The 19,659-nt window shown below is 47.2% G+C and overlaps 1 protein-coding gene across 5 annotated transcripts in view; it reads right to left on the bottom strand.

Moving 5' to 3' along the window:
• The window catches only part of LOC135389179 (sodium channel protein para-like), a 292,829-nt gene that overhangs the window by 81,640 nt on the left and 191,530 nt on the right, over nucleotides 1-19,659 (bottom strand). For all 5 annotated transcript variants that reach the window (XM_064619242.1, XM_064619243.1, XM_064619246.1 and 2 more), the window contains one exon: nucleotides 18,121-18,295. In XM_064619242.1, coding sequence (XP_064475312.1) covers nucleotides 18,121-18,295 — 175 coding nt within the window. The remainder of the gene's footprint in view (nucleotides 1-18,120; nucleotides 18,296-19,659) is intronic.

Below are 19,659 nucleotides of genomic sequence, written 5' to 3'. Positions count from 1 at the left end.
GTCTGAGGTTTTCCCTGGGTGTTCCGAAGACTTTCGTTTCGAGACGAATGTCGGCACAGTTCCCCCTGAAGTCGGCCCAGGACGCATACTAATCCCCCTGTCCCACACTCCTTCCTGCTGTCCTCTCTCCGTCTGTCCACATCTGTAGGCCGCTCATAGCCACAGTTGCTTCGCGGCGCTAACACACAATCAAAGAAAGATTGTTAGATCAAGAAAGATTGTTGAAAATTGTTGAAGTCAGATCAAAGAAAGATTCCAGAAGTGCAAGCGTTACTCACGCTGGAGCCCCTTCTGAGCCGTTACCAACAAGCGTGCCCCTCGGATAACAGCGATGGCCACTAGCTAATCCAGGACTTGCATTTTCCAGTGGAACTGTAATGGGCTTCAAAACAAGTTAAGCGACTTTCGAAACTTCGTTTATCGTCACCAGTTTCCCCTCATCGCTCTTTGTGAAGCCCGAGTGCCGACTTCTTTCAGACTTTCAAATTATGTTATATACCGCTCTAAGAGACGCACAGGGCTTAGTCGGGCGATGCTGTGCGTCAGAAAAGACATTCCAAGTGTACTAGTTGGTGGGTCATCGAATGATGATTTTGAATATGTCGTGTGCAGCGTGCGTCTGCGCTCTAGACGCATGACTGTTGCTAGTGTATACATAGCTCCATCGGTACGCATTGACGATCACCTGTTCACGGATTTTTTTCGGCTTCTCCATAATCATTTCATCGTGTGTGGTGATTTCAACGCCCATGGTACTGCATGGGGAAGTTCGCATGATGATGTACGGGGCCGGCTGTTACAGCAATGCTTGGAGGATTTTGACGCCATAGTTTTAAATGATGGCTCTCTGACTTTTTTTCGTGGGTCCTTGTACTCCAGCTGTCTTGATGTCACCTTTTGTTCTCCTTCGTTGGCCCGGGAGGTTCACTGGGTAGTAGATATGGACACCATGGGGAGTGACCACATGCCGCTGCTTGTGTGCCACTCTGGGCTGCGAGGCCCTCGTAAGACCAAGAAAGTTACTAACTGGAAGGTTTTTAACACGACAGCTGAAGATTTATTTCGCTCTGGGACAAGTCTGGACGATATTAACTGTGCTCTGGCGTCCAGCATGTCTACCGCAACCAAGAAGGTCCCCATCCCAGCAACGCATTCAAATGTTGATGTCGAGTTTGAACGCCTAAGAACAATACGACGCCGAGCAGAGCGCCGGTTCCGTCGTTCTGGAAGTCAACAGGATTACCAGGAAGAGTGTAGGCTTCGTAGCATCATCCGAAAACACCTCCAGCGCCTGGGTCGCAAAAGCTGGAAGTCATTCTGTTCCACGCTTTCCCTTTATACACCTACCGGAAGAATATGGCAGATTGTTAAGACTCTTAGTTGCCCTGTTGAGCAAGAGGCTCCCTTCAGAGCTCTCGCGCTTCATTTGAAGATCTGAGAAATTACAGCTGGTGAAGAGTTCTGCTGTCTCCTCACACGGCCATCTTGTGCCTCTTCGACTGACACCCACAAGCAATCGGTTGTTGCTGCTCTTAGTGGTGTTGATTTCGGCTGCATGGCTTGTGGCCCGTCATGGACCTGGAGTTTACCATCAACGAGTTGCAGTCAGCAATCTCCCACTCTAGGAAAGGATCCTCACCTGGGGCCGACGGGATTACGTATCAGGCCATAGCCTCCTTGGGGGATGCGTCGCTTGAAAAACTGCTGTGCTTCGTTAATGACTCCTGGAGAACTGGTGTCCTGCCTGACGTACGGAAAGCGGCAAGAGTTATCCCAGTTTTGAAGCCAGGGAAGTCGCCGACGGAGCTGGCGTCATTTCGTCCCATTAGCCTCACAAGCTGCTTGGGCAAGGTAATGGAAAGGTTAATATTGGACCGCCTTGACTGGTTTTTGGGGTCCCGGACGCTCCTACACCCGCCACAGGCAGGTTTCCGGAGAGCTCGCTGTACAATGGATTGTGTCTTGAATGTGGTAACCCACGTAGAACAGTCTAGATCGGAAGGTCTACTAACCGTGGCGGCATTCCTTGATATTAAGCGAGCCTATGACACTACAAGCCACGGCCATGCACTCCATGAGCTTCTCTCCCTAAGCGTTACTGGGCGAGCTCTCAGGTGGATAGCCAACTATCTACGTGGTAGAACTGTCTTTCTGATGACTTCGGATGGTGAAACGTCTCATCACAGCACAACAGCAGGTGTTCCACAGGGCGGGGTCCTCAGCCCACTTCTCTTCAATGTCGTGATGGCTGTTCTACCAGCTCTCTTGCCACGGGGCAACACGGGGCGACACGGGGCAACACGGGGCGTCAACATCAGCTTGTATGCTGACGATATATGCATATGGACATCCGGCAAGCAGTGGCCAGCGCTACAGCGCCGCTTACAGTGCGCCCTTGATGTTGTTCCTGCTTTCCTGGAAAACCGAGGCATGGACCTCTCTCATGAGAAGACTATTTTTGCCGTTCACTCGCCGGCATTTGAAGAACTCTCAGCTTCATATAGGTGGGAATGTCGTGCGGCGTGCTACACAGCATAAGTTTCTTGGTGTGGTTCTTGACCGCTGTCTGTCCTGGAGAGCGGAGGCTTGTAGTCTGAGAGGTAGAGCTGAGTCTCGGCTGAGTGTCCTGCGATACCCCTGTGCTGCCCGCTGGGGGCTTTCTACAAGGGCATTGCTTGGTCTACACCGGTCCCTTATACGACAAATGTTGATGTACCATCTTCCAGTGTTGCATAACCTTTGTCCTTCGTCCGAACAAGTGTTGGAAACCGTCCTTGCAAAGAGCATGAAACAGTACCTTGGTGTCCACATATCAATGCCAACTGTTCCTGTCATGGCTGAAGCCAAGGAGCCTTCGCTGGTCTTCATGCGGACGGCACAATCTCTTGGGCATTACATGAGGCTCTCCACTCGCCACTACCGTCACACATTAGTGCGCGACATTCTTCGGCGGCCAGCATCCGGATACTGCCAAGCTGTTTTAGCTCACCGCAGCCTCATTCCAAAGCACAAAAAACTGGTCCTACCCGCAGTCCCACCATGGGCCCTTCAGGCACCACCTGTGCATGTCAATGTTCCTTGCTTGACTTCCAGAAAATCGGCTTCCACAATTGTTGTTCTTCGCCAACTCTCTCTGAGCCTGCTTCATCGCGATGAAGGCAGAATTAAAATCTTTACTGATGGCTCATCGACACAGACCGGCTCTCCCTGTGCATTCGTAATCCCTGAGCTGTCGATTGAACGAAGCGCTAGGCTGTCGCACCCGACGTCGGCTGCTGCAACCGAGCTGCATTCCATTTTTATGGCGCTTTCCTTCATTGTGTCCCGTCAACCACCCATGCACTGGACCATATACAGTGACTCTAAAACCGCCCTCCAAGCGCTGCAGTGCACCATGAGCTCGAGCTCCCTCGCTCCACTGGTGTGTGACGTCCTCAGGAAGTATTCGTGTGCTGTCACACAGACACATAACATCACCTTGCAGTGGATCCCAGGTCATTGTGGCGTCCCTGGGAATGACGCTGCCCACCTACTTGCGAGACGGGCTCATGTGGCACGTGGCGTACCGACGCACCCTACGTATTTCACCCAAGCGGACGCGAAACAAGCAATTGGTACTCTTATGAGACGCCTGTGCAGTGAACACTGGCACAGCAGTGTCCCTTCTACGTCGTTCCTGCGCAAGGTGGACCCAGATCTCCGTTGTTCTTCTTCCTCGACCCATCACGTCGCTCATCTACAGGCTTCGCCTCAACGTGCCATACAGTGGACGACTTTTGTTTAAGCTCGGCATGGTCCCGTCCCCCAACTGCGGTCTGTGTGATGTAGTTGAGGACGTGGATCATATACTCCAAGACTGCCCGCGGTACAGTGCACACCGTTGTACCGTTGTGTCGTCCCTGTCCCGCCTGGATAATCGGCCATACTCCACCGAAAAGGTGCTTGGGTGCTGGCCAGCAAATCAGCTCATACATGCCATTCGCGCATTTGTGCAATTTCTCGTCTCGACGAACCTCTCTGACAGACTGTGACGCTCTTTGTTTTTGTGCATTGATATTTCGCTTTTGGTGCCAAGCTAGGTGGTGATGTTCTCATTTATTCTGTTTCCATTCCGTTGCAAAGTGTCGAGTTTTGTGTAATTTACCTTTCTTTCCCTTTCGTAATAACGCATCCTGGAGTAGCCAGTCCCGAGTGGCTTGAGACTAACATCTCCATTTTTTTTTCTTTTAAAAATCAATCAATCAATCTCTTTTTTTTTTTCGTCATGATGTACTTTGCAAACTTAGCTTCCCTGTGGTGGCGTCGATGAAAACAAAGTACAGGTTACTGCTCAGCAAGGAACGAACACTAAGAGCTGCTGCGTTGAGAGTGCGCCCTCGTTTTGAGAAACGCTCACTTCAGGCAGTAGGAATAGTCGCTTCTGCTGGCAGTGTTTTTGTTTTTTCCCCTTTGGTACGATGCTTTCTAGCACAGCTGATTCGTTCTGATTATATATTAACTGTCAAATAAAATTTCATGGCCAGTTTGGTGTATTGGTGTTCATGCTCTTCAATAGAAAGGTTGTGGCATCGCGAAAAGCCGGGAAAGGGGGGGAGAGCAGTGACATACTGTATAAACCCTGTTCTGAAATCGTAAGCAAAAGCGTTTGCTTGTACGACGAAGGTATAAAAGAGGTGCCCCTACCGGATGCGACTTTCTGTCTAAACTGGATGTCACCTTCCACTACCTCTAGTAAGATGTTCGAAACACATACATAAGTACACCGCGACTTTTGCTTGTCAAACGACGCGATTACATGTTATGAGGTAAATAAGGAGATGTTCTTCAGCTTGCATAATTCAATGTCAAGAATTGGCTTAGGTATCAGATTCATTTTCCAAATACTCTGCATGTTTTAGTACATGTCGCTGTTTTCGGAACTGGCGGCTAAAACAAAATTTCAGCATGAGTATGACAAGGATCTGTGTGACTTTCAGAGCGTGAATCACGATGGTCGGTCTTTCGCGCCCAAATCTTTATACATACTGCTCCAGTGTATCACTGCACTATGCGTCAAGTGCAATTATGTTGGCTTGTACAACAACAACAACAAATAAGTTAATGATAATGAATGGGGAAATTCGCCACGTAAGGTGCGGCCCACTACCCCAAGGCACAATGGGGCAGGATGAGATGTGTCCTGATGATGAGGTGATGAACGATGCTAAATAGGGTTGATAGTCAGTGGAGTCAGTAAGACATCAGAACGGTAGGCAAAACCACAGTACACAAAAACACATACACAGCACACAGGTACGCAGGCAGATCATAGGGTAAGAGGAGACCAGTGTCCCGGAAAAAAATATTGAAATACTCATACTTGAAATACTTGGGTTGTATAGGTCCCGATGAAAGTTTACGGAACACGCGAGCGGTGTATTTTCTCCTCGGTACGACACACTAGCGGCATGTGGAAGTCAGTTTACTGCCGGTAGCTCATCATACTGCTGGGTGGACGACTACGCTCTTATCGACACACTGCGGTAGTTTCAGTAGGACTACTCTAGTATGTGCCCGCGAAGTGAGTTGGATTCAGAGTTGTACGTAACGCGTATCAATTACTTTTTTCAGTAATTTTGTAACGTAATCAATTAATTTTGTGAGCAAGTAATTTTCCGAGTAATCTGATTACAATTTTCGGTAATCAATTACTGAGTAATCGATTACTTTTTTTAACCTTCTGTCAACAATGGCAACCCCTTTTCAGCAAGCCAATCTGTTCTTCTGTTTCACCACGAGTTCGACTGAAGCAATGACGCAAAGGTCACTGTGACGCCCGTCTCTAGTTCACACGTGTTCCATGCACACCACAGTAATATGATAATCCCTTACAACCGCGACCTACTGGAGCAACAGTAAAATAGGTGACTGTATTGATAAATTGTGCGGGCTGAACATAACAATAGTAACAAAACGAAGCGGATGTTTCGATGTTGTTTTAAATGTGTACATGAATCTGTAATAAACCCGTGTATGCGTTTTGTATGTTGCTTTCAAACGTATTTGTGAATTTCACTTATCAAGTATGTTGGTGTCTCATATTAGAATTTGCAACAAGAGCTGCATGGTTGCATTCACTGCAGGCTTGTTGGCTTTTGTATGGCCCACAATTTAAAAGTAACGCGTTACATTTTTAATCGGTAACGTATAACATTTTCGATGAAGCAATTTGTAACGGTAAACAATTACTGTTCGCGCAGTAGTAACAGTAATTGTAATCAATTACTTTTTTCCAGTAACGTGTACAACTCTGGTTGGATTTAACTGTTGTGCTCGCCAACAACAAATGACTCAACGATTGTGAAGACTGGGAGCTCTGGGAGAAAGCTGGGATAACAAGGATCAATCATGGTCGCAACACTTTACGGTGTATTGCTTTTATTGGAAAGCACGCGATACGTAGACGAGCGAAAAAAGAAATCTTGTAAGAAATTGCTTTATGGAACTCAGTGGTGACCAGCTGGTAAACAATTGACGCTGACATTGATAATTGATTGATTGATAAACAATTCATGTTGAGTCACGTGTTGTTGGCGAGCGTAACAGTTAAATCCAACTCACTTCGTATGCACATACAAGAGTAGTCATACCGAAACTACCGCGGTGTGTCGCTAAGAGCAACGAAAATGGTTAAAACTTGTGCTGTTCGGTGTAGCATACTTTACCGGCACGGGGGATTTATCGCTTTTAAAGTTCGCTAAGAGCGCAGTCGTCCCCTCTGAGGCAGTGAACTGGCGTGATTTCGCCAGCTTCCGCTTGCCGCTAGGGTCTCGTACCGAGGGGAAAATACACAGCTCGCGTGTTCCGTAAAAATCCTGCAGCCAAAATTTTAGCAACTTTCCTCAACGTCCCAAAACGCAAGATAAGCCGAGTGACAGTTCCTTGGAACGCATTGAGACGCTGCCTTTACTACAACAATCCAAAAGGCAAACTCGTCCGTCCGTCGTAATCATATCTGCGAAGCGTGACATATCAGCACGCCCACATCCCCCCCCCCCGGTATCTGCCATGGATTGCTTCATTTTCGCCCATCGCTGGAACTCCCAGGCGCTCCCACGTGCTCTGTGCACATGGGGTCATGTGGCGTGAGGCCGCGAGAAGCGGCAGTGGGCCGAGCCCTTGGTAGCCACCTATCGGCAGGCCCGTCGTCATGACCCTGTTTCATTCGCCGTTCAGCACACCATTCAGTCTAGCTTACCATAGTGTACATTTTAAAAAAAATGTTTCGCTTTTTTTTTCTTTTTTCTGAGCAGTATCCCCCGCGCTAGCGACACTTAAAAAGTTTCGCAAATCTGGCAATTCTGGAACCGGGTTTTCAGAATGTGGCGGGTCAGATAAAAATTGCAACATTGCGTGATTCGATTGCACAATGCTTCCATTATGTGCTACTAAGAAACAAGATAAGTACTATTTGACTTGCCTGGAAAATAGTTTTTTTTTCGAGATCCGTGCTGGCGCGTGAATAATACCCTAAGTCCACAATCAATGCGTGGTATAAATATTGAAAAGCGCTCCTAGGAAAGGACGCAGTACGTCACATTCATGCAATCAATCTCAAGAGCCGGGATTTCTCGAAAGACGACGACGAAGCTTCTCAGAGAAGGGACGACAGGGCGCGGATTAATGGAAGTCCAGCCACTGACGGCTCGGATGGACCCGCCGCAGTCCTATTCAGCATCTGATCAGGTTTCTAGCTCGCTCCCGCTCAAGAGACGACGTGAGGCGGATGACAATACAGAAGTCCCTTCAGTCAGCGCTGAAATTTCTCAAGATGCCTACAATGACAAGACAGAGGAACTTGATCCGCTGCAGATGGTAGAAGATGACGGCCATTTTACGATTGTATCATACAAGAAACATAAGAAGTCTGGCATCCCCATTGTGTTCAATCCGGTGGATTCGGAAGCCTCTTTCTGGAAAGTAAATCCTAACACTGTCGCGAAAGACATCGTCACTGTAATCCAAGTGAAGGTGCTATCGCATCGCATAACAAAAGACGGGTGACTTGCCATCAATGTGGCTACCGATCAATCGGCCAGAGATCTACTTGCTGTGAAGTCTATAGCCGGAATAGTTGTGCAGGCGTTTATCCCAGACTGTTACCTTACGACTATGGGTAGGATCTTCAATGTTCCGAGTAGATATTCTGAAGCAGATCTTCTTGATTACTTACGGTCGGAGGGGGTGACGGATGTCAAAAGAGTTGTGGCGTTTGCCAGAGAAGAAGATGCGTCATCGAGGCCTATAGTCAAATCGAGTGCTATCCTTACGTTTAAGCCGGGACAACAGTTGTCTCATGAAGTAGCCTTAGGCTTTACTCAACACCCTGTAAGTGACTATGTAGCACCTGCAATTCAGTGCTTCAAATGCCAGAGATTTGGTCACATTGCTAAGACTTGTCGTGGCCCTCAACGTTGCAAAATTTGTGCCGGGGAGCATGATTTCAAGGCCTCTACTGCACGTCGCGAGCCGAGATGTGTGAACTGCGATGGTCGTCATACTTCCACGTACGGGGCCTGCGCTGTTGCAAGGGCCTCCCACGCCGCCCATGCCTGAAGAGTACGGCACGGCAGACCGCGTATACATAGCGAAGCTCCTCCAAATCCTGAATTCGTGAAGACAGCTACTCCAGCGTATCCCCATTTACCATTGCCATCTCGCCCAGTGCGAGAGCGTAAGAGCATCCAGCGAACCAATGCTCCCTGCCCAGGGAACTCATATGTAAGTGCACTTACTAGACGCAAGATTAATGAGGCCGACACCTCAGAGAAGGCTAAGCGGAACCCTAAACTAAGAGCTGGATCGCAATTTAAGCGGAAAGATTCTCGTGTCGGAGCACCTGCATGCAACGACGAAGTTGACGTGTGTTATCCCTCTACTGTTTGCCGCCCTTAGGGCTATCCTCCGAGATCTTCCGAACTCAGCCCGCATCGCGGGCTGAGTTCGGAGCCCTTCTTGCGATGGAGCACCTCTTCAATGTAACTCAGAATGACTAGTCAAAAGTTCACTGCGATATTCCAGTTGAACTGCAACGGCCTCAGTGCCAAATTAGGAGACTTTCGCAATTTCATTTACCGTCATAACTTCCCAGTCCTTGCACTCTGCGAAACGAGATTGAATGCACCCATTAGACTTTATAACTATGAGTTACACAATCAGCAAAATCAGCAGGGATCAGTAGGGCGGCTTTGTGCGTTCGAAAAGATATCCCAAGCTCCCCGGTATCTATATTTACAGCTGATACGTTTGAATACATGGTCTGCTCGGTAAGGCTGAACAATCGAATTATCAACGTGGTCAGTGTGTACATCACTCCACGGGTGACTATTGATAGAGAGGAAGTGAGGCAGTTCTTCAACAGCATACCGAGGCCATTCATCATATGTGGTGACTTCAATGCTCACAATGTAATATGGGGCAGTCATCACACTGACTGCAGAGCACAGCTCTTCAGTGATCTGCCAGAAGAATTCGGGGCTGTTCTAATTAATGACGGATCCCCTACGTACTTCAGGGAATAGCGGTACGCCAGCTGTCTAGACATTACTTTATGCTCCGCTGAGATTGCCAGCTCCATCAGGTGGAAGACGGATATTGAAACTATGGGAAGCGACCACGCTCCGATGTTGGTTTCTTGCGACTTCGCATACCCTCGCACGCGTAGGACACGTTTAATAGACTGGAAGCTCTTTACTTCGTCTCTTGATCATGCCGTGTCCGAGGCTCGGGACCTTGATTTGTTGAACACAGTCATTGCAAAGCAACTGATGTCAGCAACAAGAGTGGTTCAACCACCTCTGAAGTTCAGTGCAGTTGATATCGAGGTTGAAAAACTGCGCACGATTAGGCGTCGAGCGGAACGCCGCTTCCGAAGATCAGGTCAGCATGATGACTACGTAGAGCTCTGTCGCATTCGCCGCATCGTGCGCCGACATCAACAGCGCCTTTCAAGACGGAGCTGGCGGTCCTTCTGCGGCACTCTGTCCCCGTATATTCCCACAGGGCGTATCTGGCAAGTGGTGCGGAGCCTAGGTTCGCACGTCACACAGCACTATCCTTTCCGGGCGCTTGCGTTGCATCGCGGAGTCGACGAAACCTCAATTGGGAATGACTTCTGCAAGGTCCTATCGCTGCCGTCAGTAGCAACTTCGACCGAGATGCACAAGATGTCGGAGCGCTCTCTTGAGTTTTCAATTGATACGGATGATTTGGCCGCTGATGACGCGCTGTACTATGCCTTCAGTATGGCGGAATTACGTACTGCACTCTTCCGCTATAGAACCAAGTCCTCCCCTGGATCTGATGGTATTTCCCATCAGTCGCTTGCAAATCTGAGACTAAAGGCTACGACAGCCATTCTGACGTTCGTTAACGAATCATGGAACCCAGGCCAAGTGCCCCCTTCCTGGAAAGCCTCTGCCGTGGTTCCAGTGCTAAAACCTGGGAAGTCAGCGAAGGCCTTGGAATCATTCCGACCAATAAGTCTGACGAGCTGTCCGTGCAAAATAGTTGAAAGGATGGTGCTGTACCGCCTGCAGTGGTTCCTGGAGACGCGTAAACTGCTCCCACAGGCTGCCTCGGGATTCAGGACGGGACGCAATGCCATGGACAGCATCATCGATTTGGTGTCGTTCATTGAAGAAGAAAAATCAGGTGGTCGCCTTACCGCTGCAGTATTTCTAGACATAAAGCGGGCTTATGATACCGTATGCCACAGGTATCTGTTGCATGACTTGTATGTGATAGGAATCCGCGGCCGGTGCGTGCATTGGCTCTCTGAGTACATACAAAACAGAACAGTCTTCATACGAACATCTAGTGGCAATACAGACTGTCATGGTTTAACAGCCGGGGTCCCCCAGGAAGGAGTTCTGAGTCCTCTCCTTTTCAACGTTGTAATGGCTGGTATCCCTGCCATTTTGCCGAGGGGAGTACGATCGAGCATATACGCCGACGATATCTGCATTTGGTCATCCGGTAAGCAGTGGCCTGCACTCCAACGAAGACTTCAGGATGCTATCGATAAGCTTTATAGGTACCTAACGCAAAGGGGTATGGACATCTCTAGAGAAAAGACTGTCTTCCTACCTTTTACCCATAAACTTCTGCCCCGCTTCACCCTGAACCTGAACGGAGAGGCCTTGGCAAGAGTTTTCCATCACCGGTTTCTGGGGGTTGTGCTCGACCGTTCTCTGTCCTGGAACGCCGAAGTGAAACAGCTGAAACAACGGGTACACTCACGTACCAACGTTTTAAGGTATGTTTCGGGGTGCCGATGGGGCACGACATGCCATTCCATGTTTGGGCTTCATTGTTCTCTGGTGAGGCAAATGCTTGCATACCATGTACACGTCTTTCATGGCTTGTGTCCCACATCGGAGATTTCCCTGCAACGTGCACTAGCAAAATGTGCTAAGCTCTGCCTAGGCGTCCCGCGGGCAACCTCCAGCCACGCAGCTATTGCTGAAGCTAGAGAGCCACCTATATCTGTTTTGCGAGTAACCGAATCGCTCAGGAATTATACCCGTTTGGTGTCTCGACATGTCAAGCACCCGTTGGCCCGCTGGATTCGTACGCGAACAAGGTCGAGCATTCACCAAACTCTGGCGCCCTACTTCCAAGAAATACCTCTGTTCAAGCCTCTGCCTGCAGCTCCCATTCCCTCCTGGACACTGAAACTCCCTCCAGTGTCACCAGATGTACCACGCCTCAAGTCAAAGAAGGATACTCCAGGGCCTGTTGTAATACAGCTCGCACGGGATGTGGTTGCTCAGTACTCCGAACTCCAGCAGATATTTACAGATGCGTCCACATCGCAAGAGTCGTCGACATGCGCCTTCGTCATTCCGTCATCAGGGAGCACCGTGCGATACGTCTGTCTCACAGGACGTCCTCAAATGCGGCAGAGCTCTACGCGATCGAGGCAGCTCTCCCACACATAGCGTCAAAAGAAACCCCTACTTCATGGGTTATTTTCTCTGATTCAAAATCTGGCCTCAAAACAATGCAAGGTTCGACGACATCCTCACTTGCACCGGTCGTCTACAGTGTTATCGCAGCATACAACTCTGCCGAAACAAATGGTCACAACATCATCATCCAGTGGATCCCAGGGCACTGCGGTATTAGTGGAAATGAGAAGGCGGACCAGGCTGCTCGAATTGCTCACCATAAAAGAACTAATCACAAAATCTACTTCACGCAGTCCGATGCGAAGTACTTGCTGGCCTCCTTACGTGATCGCCTCTCTAAAACCATGTGGACAGGCGACGTCATGAATCACTCGTTCTTCGCGCGAATCGACCCCAACTGCACCTACTGCCTTCCATCGAAGATGCCACGGCCGTTAGAGTCCGTCATCCATCGCCTGCGACTCAACGTCCCGTTCGGAGCAGCATTCCTTCATAAGATAGGTGTCGTTGGATCGCCGAACTGTTCAACTTGCGGAACTGTGGAGAACACGGAGCACGTGCTGGTCACCTGCCGACGCTTCGACTCTAGTCGGCGAATACTGAAGAACGCCCTCGCGAAACTTGACAACCGACCATTTAGTGTTGAGAAGATACTGGGGAGCTGGCCAAGGCAGCACCAGCAACCTGCGCTGTGTGCACTCACGACCTACCTCAGGGACATACGTGCTGATATAATATTTTAATTCATGCAGTGCTTCCACACGTCAAGCGTCCTGGAACAGCTGGTCGCAGCAGTGCGACCTACGTTTCCATTTTTTTCTTTCTATTTCTATTCTATTCTATTCTCGAATCTTCATTTCCTCGTCACTCCTGTTTGTCAAAGAGAACTTCACACTGCAAATATGCGACTAGTTCATGACAAGTTTTCGCTTTGTACACATGATTACGGATGATGATGACGCTTTGTACACAGGATGACTACGGCATGTTTGGATTATTTGGCGTGTAATGGGCACCAGTGTGAAAAGAACATTGACAAGCAAAACCCATACAAAGGAGCGACCAGAAAATAAAGCAGCATGATTGCATGAATGTCACATACTGCGTGCTTTCCTGGGGCGCGTTTCAGTACTTTATACTACGCATTGATTGTGGACCTATGGTATTCTTTACGTGCCAACATGGGTCCGGAAAAAAAATATTTTCTCGCGCTAGTCAAAATAGCACGTTTCTAGTTTCTTAGGAGCACATAGTGGAAACATTCTACAATCGAATCATCTGCTATTTTTATCTGAACCGCCCTATTCCGAAAACCCGGTTCGAAAATTGTCAAATTTGCGAAAGTTTAGTTTTCAATTGTCGCCAGAGCCGGAGTTACTGCTCGGAAAAAAAAAAAACGAAACGTTTTTCATGTACACCTGGAACACAATACAGCATGATGTTTATTTTACCGGTGAATTCTAAAATGAAGGCGGTAGAAAATTACAAACGCAGTGAAAATCGCGTCCTTTGCGCGTCCTACTAGAGGGTGATGAGAAACCTACTTTGCATGAACTGTACAGAGTTGAGTGTCGTATCATAAAATTGGGAAGGCTGATTCAGTGAACTGTACACTGCACACAGCGAAATGTGCAAACGTGGAGGACACTGAGCACGCTCTCGTGCACTGTTCCAGATACGCACCTCAAAAGGCTACCATGAAATCTGTTCTCGACCAACTGGACAACCGCAACTTTGACCTCGTAAAAGTGCTGGGTCCTTGGCCACCTGACAAGAAGGATGCTGCCTTGTCAGCGCTTGTGACATTTATCCAGAGGTGTGCGTTGGAGTCAGTCTATTAGGACCATGCGATTCATTGTGCGCTACGTTAACCGTTGATTTGGCCTTTTGCCGATAGTTATCGCGAACGCGGCGAGTTTCTCTTTTCTATTTTTTCCCTTGAGAGGGAGGCGGGGGGTCTGTTTATGGGCGTAGCCGAATATGTCGTGTGACGAATTAAATCTCTCCCTATTTTTTCGGCAACATCAACATCTTCCAATGACATAAAAACCACGTTACAGAATTAAGCACGAACCAATTAATCGCGAAAATGTAAGGTACACTATTCTCACTCGGCGCAACCCTTCGGTAACATTGAAATATCGAAGAAAACATATTTTGAATAGAGACCTTCCCTGGAAGTCCTCTACCTGCGCACATTTTATTTTTTAATATCGGTGATGGTCGAGCGGCATGTTTCGGTCATTTTGCGTGGAATGGCCCTGCTATCATAATTAATTTCCAGTAATTTCGTTTCATCATTAAAACAGAATGACTATTTCAAGTTGTGAAATGGAAGTGTACCTGAGAAGCAGTTTGCTCCTTCAGCCTTGCTTGGTTTCCACAGAGGGGGATATAGTTATTAAAAAATAAGAGAAAGGTAAGCCAGGCAAACAGCCGGCTTGCTACGCTATTCCAAAAACAAGAACAACAACAACAAAAAACCACAACAGTGTGACACTGTCACAAGCTGTTCGGAGAAAATGGAGATCGTTGGTGGCAGCCCACTGGGTCAAGCAGAATGGCCAAAGACAAATCCTTACAGCCAATTTGAAGCACACAGCGTGGGAAGGTGTTTCGATTATGGAGATACTGTTGGGGGAGCAACACATGAGATAGTGGGGGATATCAGCAACACCCAGTCGGAGGTCGTGCCTGCTGACGCGGCTGCGCAATGATGATTTAGAGGGTCACAAACACCATCGCTTGCAAATCCTTGCTGCTTTTTAGGAACACTCGAGCAGAATCTATTTCGGAATGAAATCTCCCGCATCACCTTTATTCAAACGCTGCAAAATCCTCCTCAACGAGCAGGTGACAATTTACGCTGTCTTTAACTTGGGTTACCAGTGTTGCACTTGACACCATAGATTGCAGTGATGTAGGCGACTGGTATTAGAACCCATTGCATTGCTTTCTTGTGATCAGCATATTGTACCAGGGATTCCATTGTCTTACAAGTGTCACCTACGTTATTTTAGAAGAATCTGTTGGAACACCGTTTGAACGTGATGCACACGGCAGCTGTTTTCAAACAAAAGCATTCAATTTCGTTGAGCGCAAGCTATGCGGAAATGATTGCACTGTTGTTTGCATCATCTATTAGAGACAAAAGTGAAAATCGTTGTGTATGTCCGATGGGGAACGCCTTGGACTACTGCCTTGTTGTATCCACCATAGGAACTCCGTTATGCAGAGGTCGCAGTAAGAGCACCGTGTGCTGCCTTATATGTTCGGCAAACCCCACATCTAAACATGAAGAAATCCCTCACCCCCCCCCCCCCACACACAGACAGTTATCGCTTATCAGCATCAGCCCATTTCCGTAACAGATTATGCCCGAGCATTACAAAAATCCTAAAAAAGCAGCAATCAACGCAAACAATATGACGTCTTACATTCCGACTCTCGGAATAGCTCGACCTGTTCCATAATTAAACATCACGCATGAGGATGCATGACAGTGCCAAGTTCCTTGGTTCTACTAGCATGTCTGCAGGCTCCCTCGTACCTCTGCGCTTTCAGCAATTTTCTTCCAAGCGATGGTATTTGGAACCCTGTAACGCACCATTGCGCAGCCGCTTCAACATTCACTCTACGTATAGATGTTATCATTTGTTATGTAATCCTCGATGCCAAGTGACACGACACTGCAGTTGAATTGCTGGACGTTGCTTAGGTTGCGACAGAAAGCTTTCGTGATGTCGAAATTCGCTAGTTCACCAACCGCGTTAAAGGGGCTCTGAAGGGGTTGGTGCTTGTGGGTCCCATCGGTTACTGGGAGCAGGCATATTCTATATTCAATGCTCAGTGATTCCAATACACACTTACTACAACGCAGGAAGAAGTACAATTGCGCGCTATTTTGCGATGCGCGCCGGCTGTGAGGTGTGTGGAACGAGGAGTTTCATGTTTACATGACAAATGAATACGTCAGAATGGCGAGATATCCCATCTAACAATGAAGATGACGTAGGAATTTGTAAAAATAATTGTTCCACTTCAAATGGTAATTTTGTCAGGAAGAGCGTTGTACAACAATACAATACAATAAAAAGTTAGACTTGACAACCACACAGCAGCGCTAATATAGTCCCAACATTCAAGCTTTATTAAGGTACAACATGCACTAGCTTTTTGTACGCGCGCATCTGCAATCTGACCTGTACTACTCGTGGGTAGTAGAGTAGTAGCTGCCGGAGTACGGAGTAGGGCAGCTGCCGCTACTACAACATATACGCCTCGGCGAGATGTATCTCTACTAGGGATGGAACGATATCAATATTCTTATCGATATTATCGATATTTCATCTATGCGATAGTACTGATACTTTTCAAATATGAAAATTTATCGATAAAAATATCGATATTCATATCGATATTACATCCATATAGATATCGATACGCGCTGATAGAAATATCAGTAGTCCCGTGTTCTGCGCAAACAGGACGTGAAGAAAGAAGCGAGTCAACGAGCTGAACCAAACTTGACGTATTTTTTCCCTCTCTCCCTCTTGATTTGGGTTTGCTTTGGTGGTGGGAAGGGGTGAGATGAGGAGAACGGTCAAACAATAGGATTGACGGTATGTGATGCAAGCTAGGGGTGTGTTGATGTTGCAGATGTTGCATCAGTGTTTATATTGCAGAATTCGTGAACCGCGTAGAGTTCAAGTCGAGGGCAGCAAACGCCAAGCTCCGGTATATTAGACGCGTGCTCTTTTTTCGCGCGTATGATACTTTCAGTCACTTTCGAATGACTATGTCTATTGTGTCAAGGGGAATGCTTTAGATGCCGCTGTTTAGAAACAAAAGGACAAAACAATTGGTTATACACATAGCGTATGGGGCCGGTTGGTACATATCCCTTGGCCAGGCGACAAAAGAAAGGAACGAGAACGTTGCGTCGTCGCTGTCTCGTTCCTTTCTTTTGTCGCCCTGGCCAAGGGAATCGGTTATACGTATGACGTCTCTCAGGAATCCAGCTCTTCGGCATTCCTTCGAACCGAGTGGTGTTGCGGTTGATATTTTCAAGGTCAGTCAGTACAGATGAACATTATTTTAACTGAAAATGTAAAGCTACGGTGAAGTGAAACTTGTAGAGGGGCTACGGTTTTTCAGTAAGATAAACCAGACGAACATATTGTACCTGGTCGCGCTATTTGACATTACTAGTAGATAAATGACAATAAGTGACTAATTCACGATAGTGAATAAGCGCTAGAAAAGTATTTTCCAGTACCTTACGTCTTGAGCCAGACAGGTCTTGTGCAACTACAACGGAGTCGCCAACACTTTCTAAGGTTTCGTTTTCCGGTGCTCGGCTAGGCGGCACATGTTTTTGTATTCTTACTGTGTGATCTTCACTTAGCTGGCCTTCCAGTTTCCACAGATATGCCAAGGCGTCGGGTGGCGTCCTTTTGGGACCCCTTCACTCATGACAAGTCGGGATCGCTTGTGAATATTTAAAAAGTCGATATTTTAATCGATTTTATCGATTACTTTTTTACGGAGTATTTATAGCTTGGCGCATTTCCATTGTTAACAAACCAGGTAACAAGATCTAATCAGTGGTTACCTCTTAACGGTCTTTCTAGGAACCGATGGATTTTATCAGAATAAAATATGGACGCCTGACTGACGCATTTTTCTGTCGCATAGCGTGATTTTCACAACCGTCATGGTCAACTCCCTCCCAAGCAGCACAATGTACTGAAAGTCGAGTGCAATAGGGGTGGACGGTATGTGTCTTATCAATGTTCTTTAGTTTCACGAGTGTGTTCAAGGCCCTCCACCTACCCGTCCACCCCTATTGCACTCGACTTTCAGTACATTGTGCTGCCTGGGCTGATGTGTTGCGAAGGGATTCTTCCGGAGGTCGTTGTCGCCATGATCGCGCTGATTACCTCGATGAAGCTACACTTGCACAATTTTGCTGTGTCCTGTGTTTATTCGGAGCAGGCATACATTGACTGCGTGTTTGGCGATTTGAACGAAGATTATACAAAAAAGCTTTTGCCAGTAAGTTAAATTTGAACTGCTAAATAATTGGGACAGGTTCACCAATGTATAAGTGCTGATACTTAACGCCTGGTACTTCTTGGACCGACACAAAACTATCAAACATGCTTACCACAAGGTTGCCAATAACAACAGTGGCGAGGAAGAAGGGGATGCATGTGCTCCCAGCGGCCACCATGCAGTCCCACATGGACTGGATCCACTCGCCGCAGAGCACTCGAAACACAATCATGAAAGAATGCATGAAGTCGACGAAGTTCCACCTGGGGACCTTCTGTACAGGAAATCTACGAGAAGCAGGTTACTTGTGCTTAGCATGAATACACTTCAGTTGTCTGGCATAGTTTACTATAGTGTAAGGTGGGGCAAGATGAGACAGAAATTTGCAATTGGATATGTAATTTCTACTTTCTTGTTTTCCAAAAAAAAAAAAACTAGCCATAGGCACATTCTCAGGGGTCTAGAGCTTCCGACCTATAAATGCAGCACGGACGTAGGCGGTCTAAAATAAATACAGAACAAGAAATTCAAAAGAGCAGATTGTCTCATCTTGCCCCAATCCTCGGGGCAAGACGAGACATCGCTTGGGGTAAGATGAGACACGCAGTAGTAATGAACTACACAAATTAGTTTTTGCAATCCAAGCAGACAAAGTAAAGCACGTGGGCCCTTCACAACCCCCTTGAGCCCACCGCCCACATGATCTGCAATAAAACCACACAGAACCCGGTCCTACTTTGCTCCACCGTCCTTTGCAAACAAGACACCGCCAGTTTAATGTGTCACTCGCTTTTGCGTGCGCTTCTGCTTTGCTGCAAATAACCTAGGAAACAGAAAAAATTGCTGGAAAATCCTAGGCAATATGCAAAAAAGAAATCTCTGAGGAACAAGCATAAAGCCACCTAATAGTTCATTTATAAGTTTCTAAATTAGATTGCATTCAAGTTGCATTAAATTTAAATTATTTTAAATTGTCGTGTCTTGCCCTATGCATACCATCGGATGCATCAATTTTTCTGTTCAACACCGGATAACCAATAGTGCCCATATTTTGCATATATCTAGATGAATGAATAAAGCAATAGGATATGGACTTACATTGACAGAATATGCCCGCGAAACGCTGCCGCACAGATGACAAGAAAAAAAAAAATACCGCAGCAAAAAGTGCCTTTTTAAGCGCCGGGTCTTTACACTCCAGGCAGAACTGTTTTTTTTTTTCTCTTAAACGCATACATCAATCAGGACAATAATCACGTGCAATAAAGCGGACATGCTGCGCCACCTATGAGTAAAGATTCAAGCCCATGGAGCAACGCATCTCTAAGACAGGCGGCGTCGAGCAAAAAAAATGTCGCGTCTTGCCCCGTGTCTCATCTTGGCTGACCTTACCCTACATTCAAGGGTAATTTGGTAGTGTACGCAAAGAAAACAGAATTCACTGTGCACGGAGGACAATCCAAAGCATAAACGACCAGAGCATAGGCTGCTCTCTCTGTGTTACGACGTACTAATATCCTATTGTCACTTTTATATCAGAAGACGGAATAACATTTCTTCTTTTCTTTTTGCTGAGCGACTTTTTGTCGACATTTCCCATCCTAAACACTGATGTATACCAATATTGTCATATTACTCGGGATTTCCGATC

This window comes from Ornithodoros turicata, chromosome 3 (genome assembly GCF_037126465.1).
Source record: "Ornithodoros turicata isolate Travis chromosome 3, ASM3712646v1, whole genome shotgun sequence".
NCBI classification, from domain to species: Eukaryota; Metazoa; Arthropoda; class Arachnida; order Ixodida; family Argasidae; genus Ornithodoros; species Ornithodoros turicata.
Note: the sequence above shows the minus strand (reverse complement) of the source record. Positions and strands in the feature narration are given on the sequence as shown.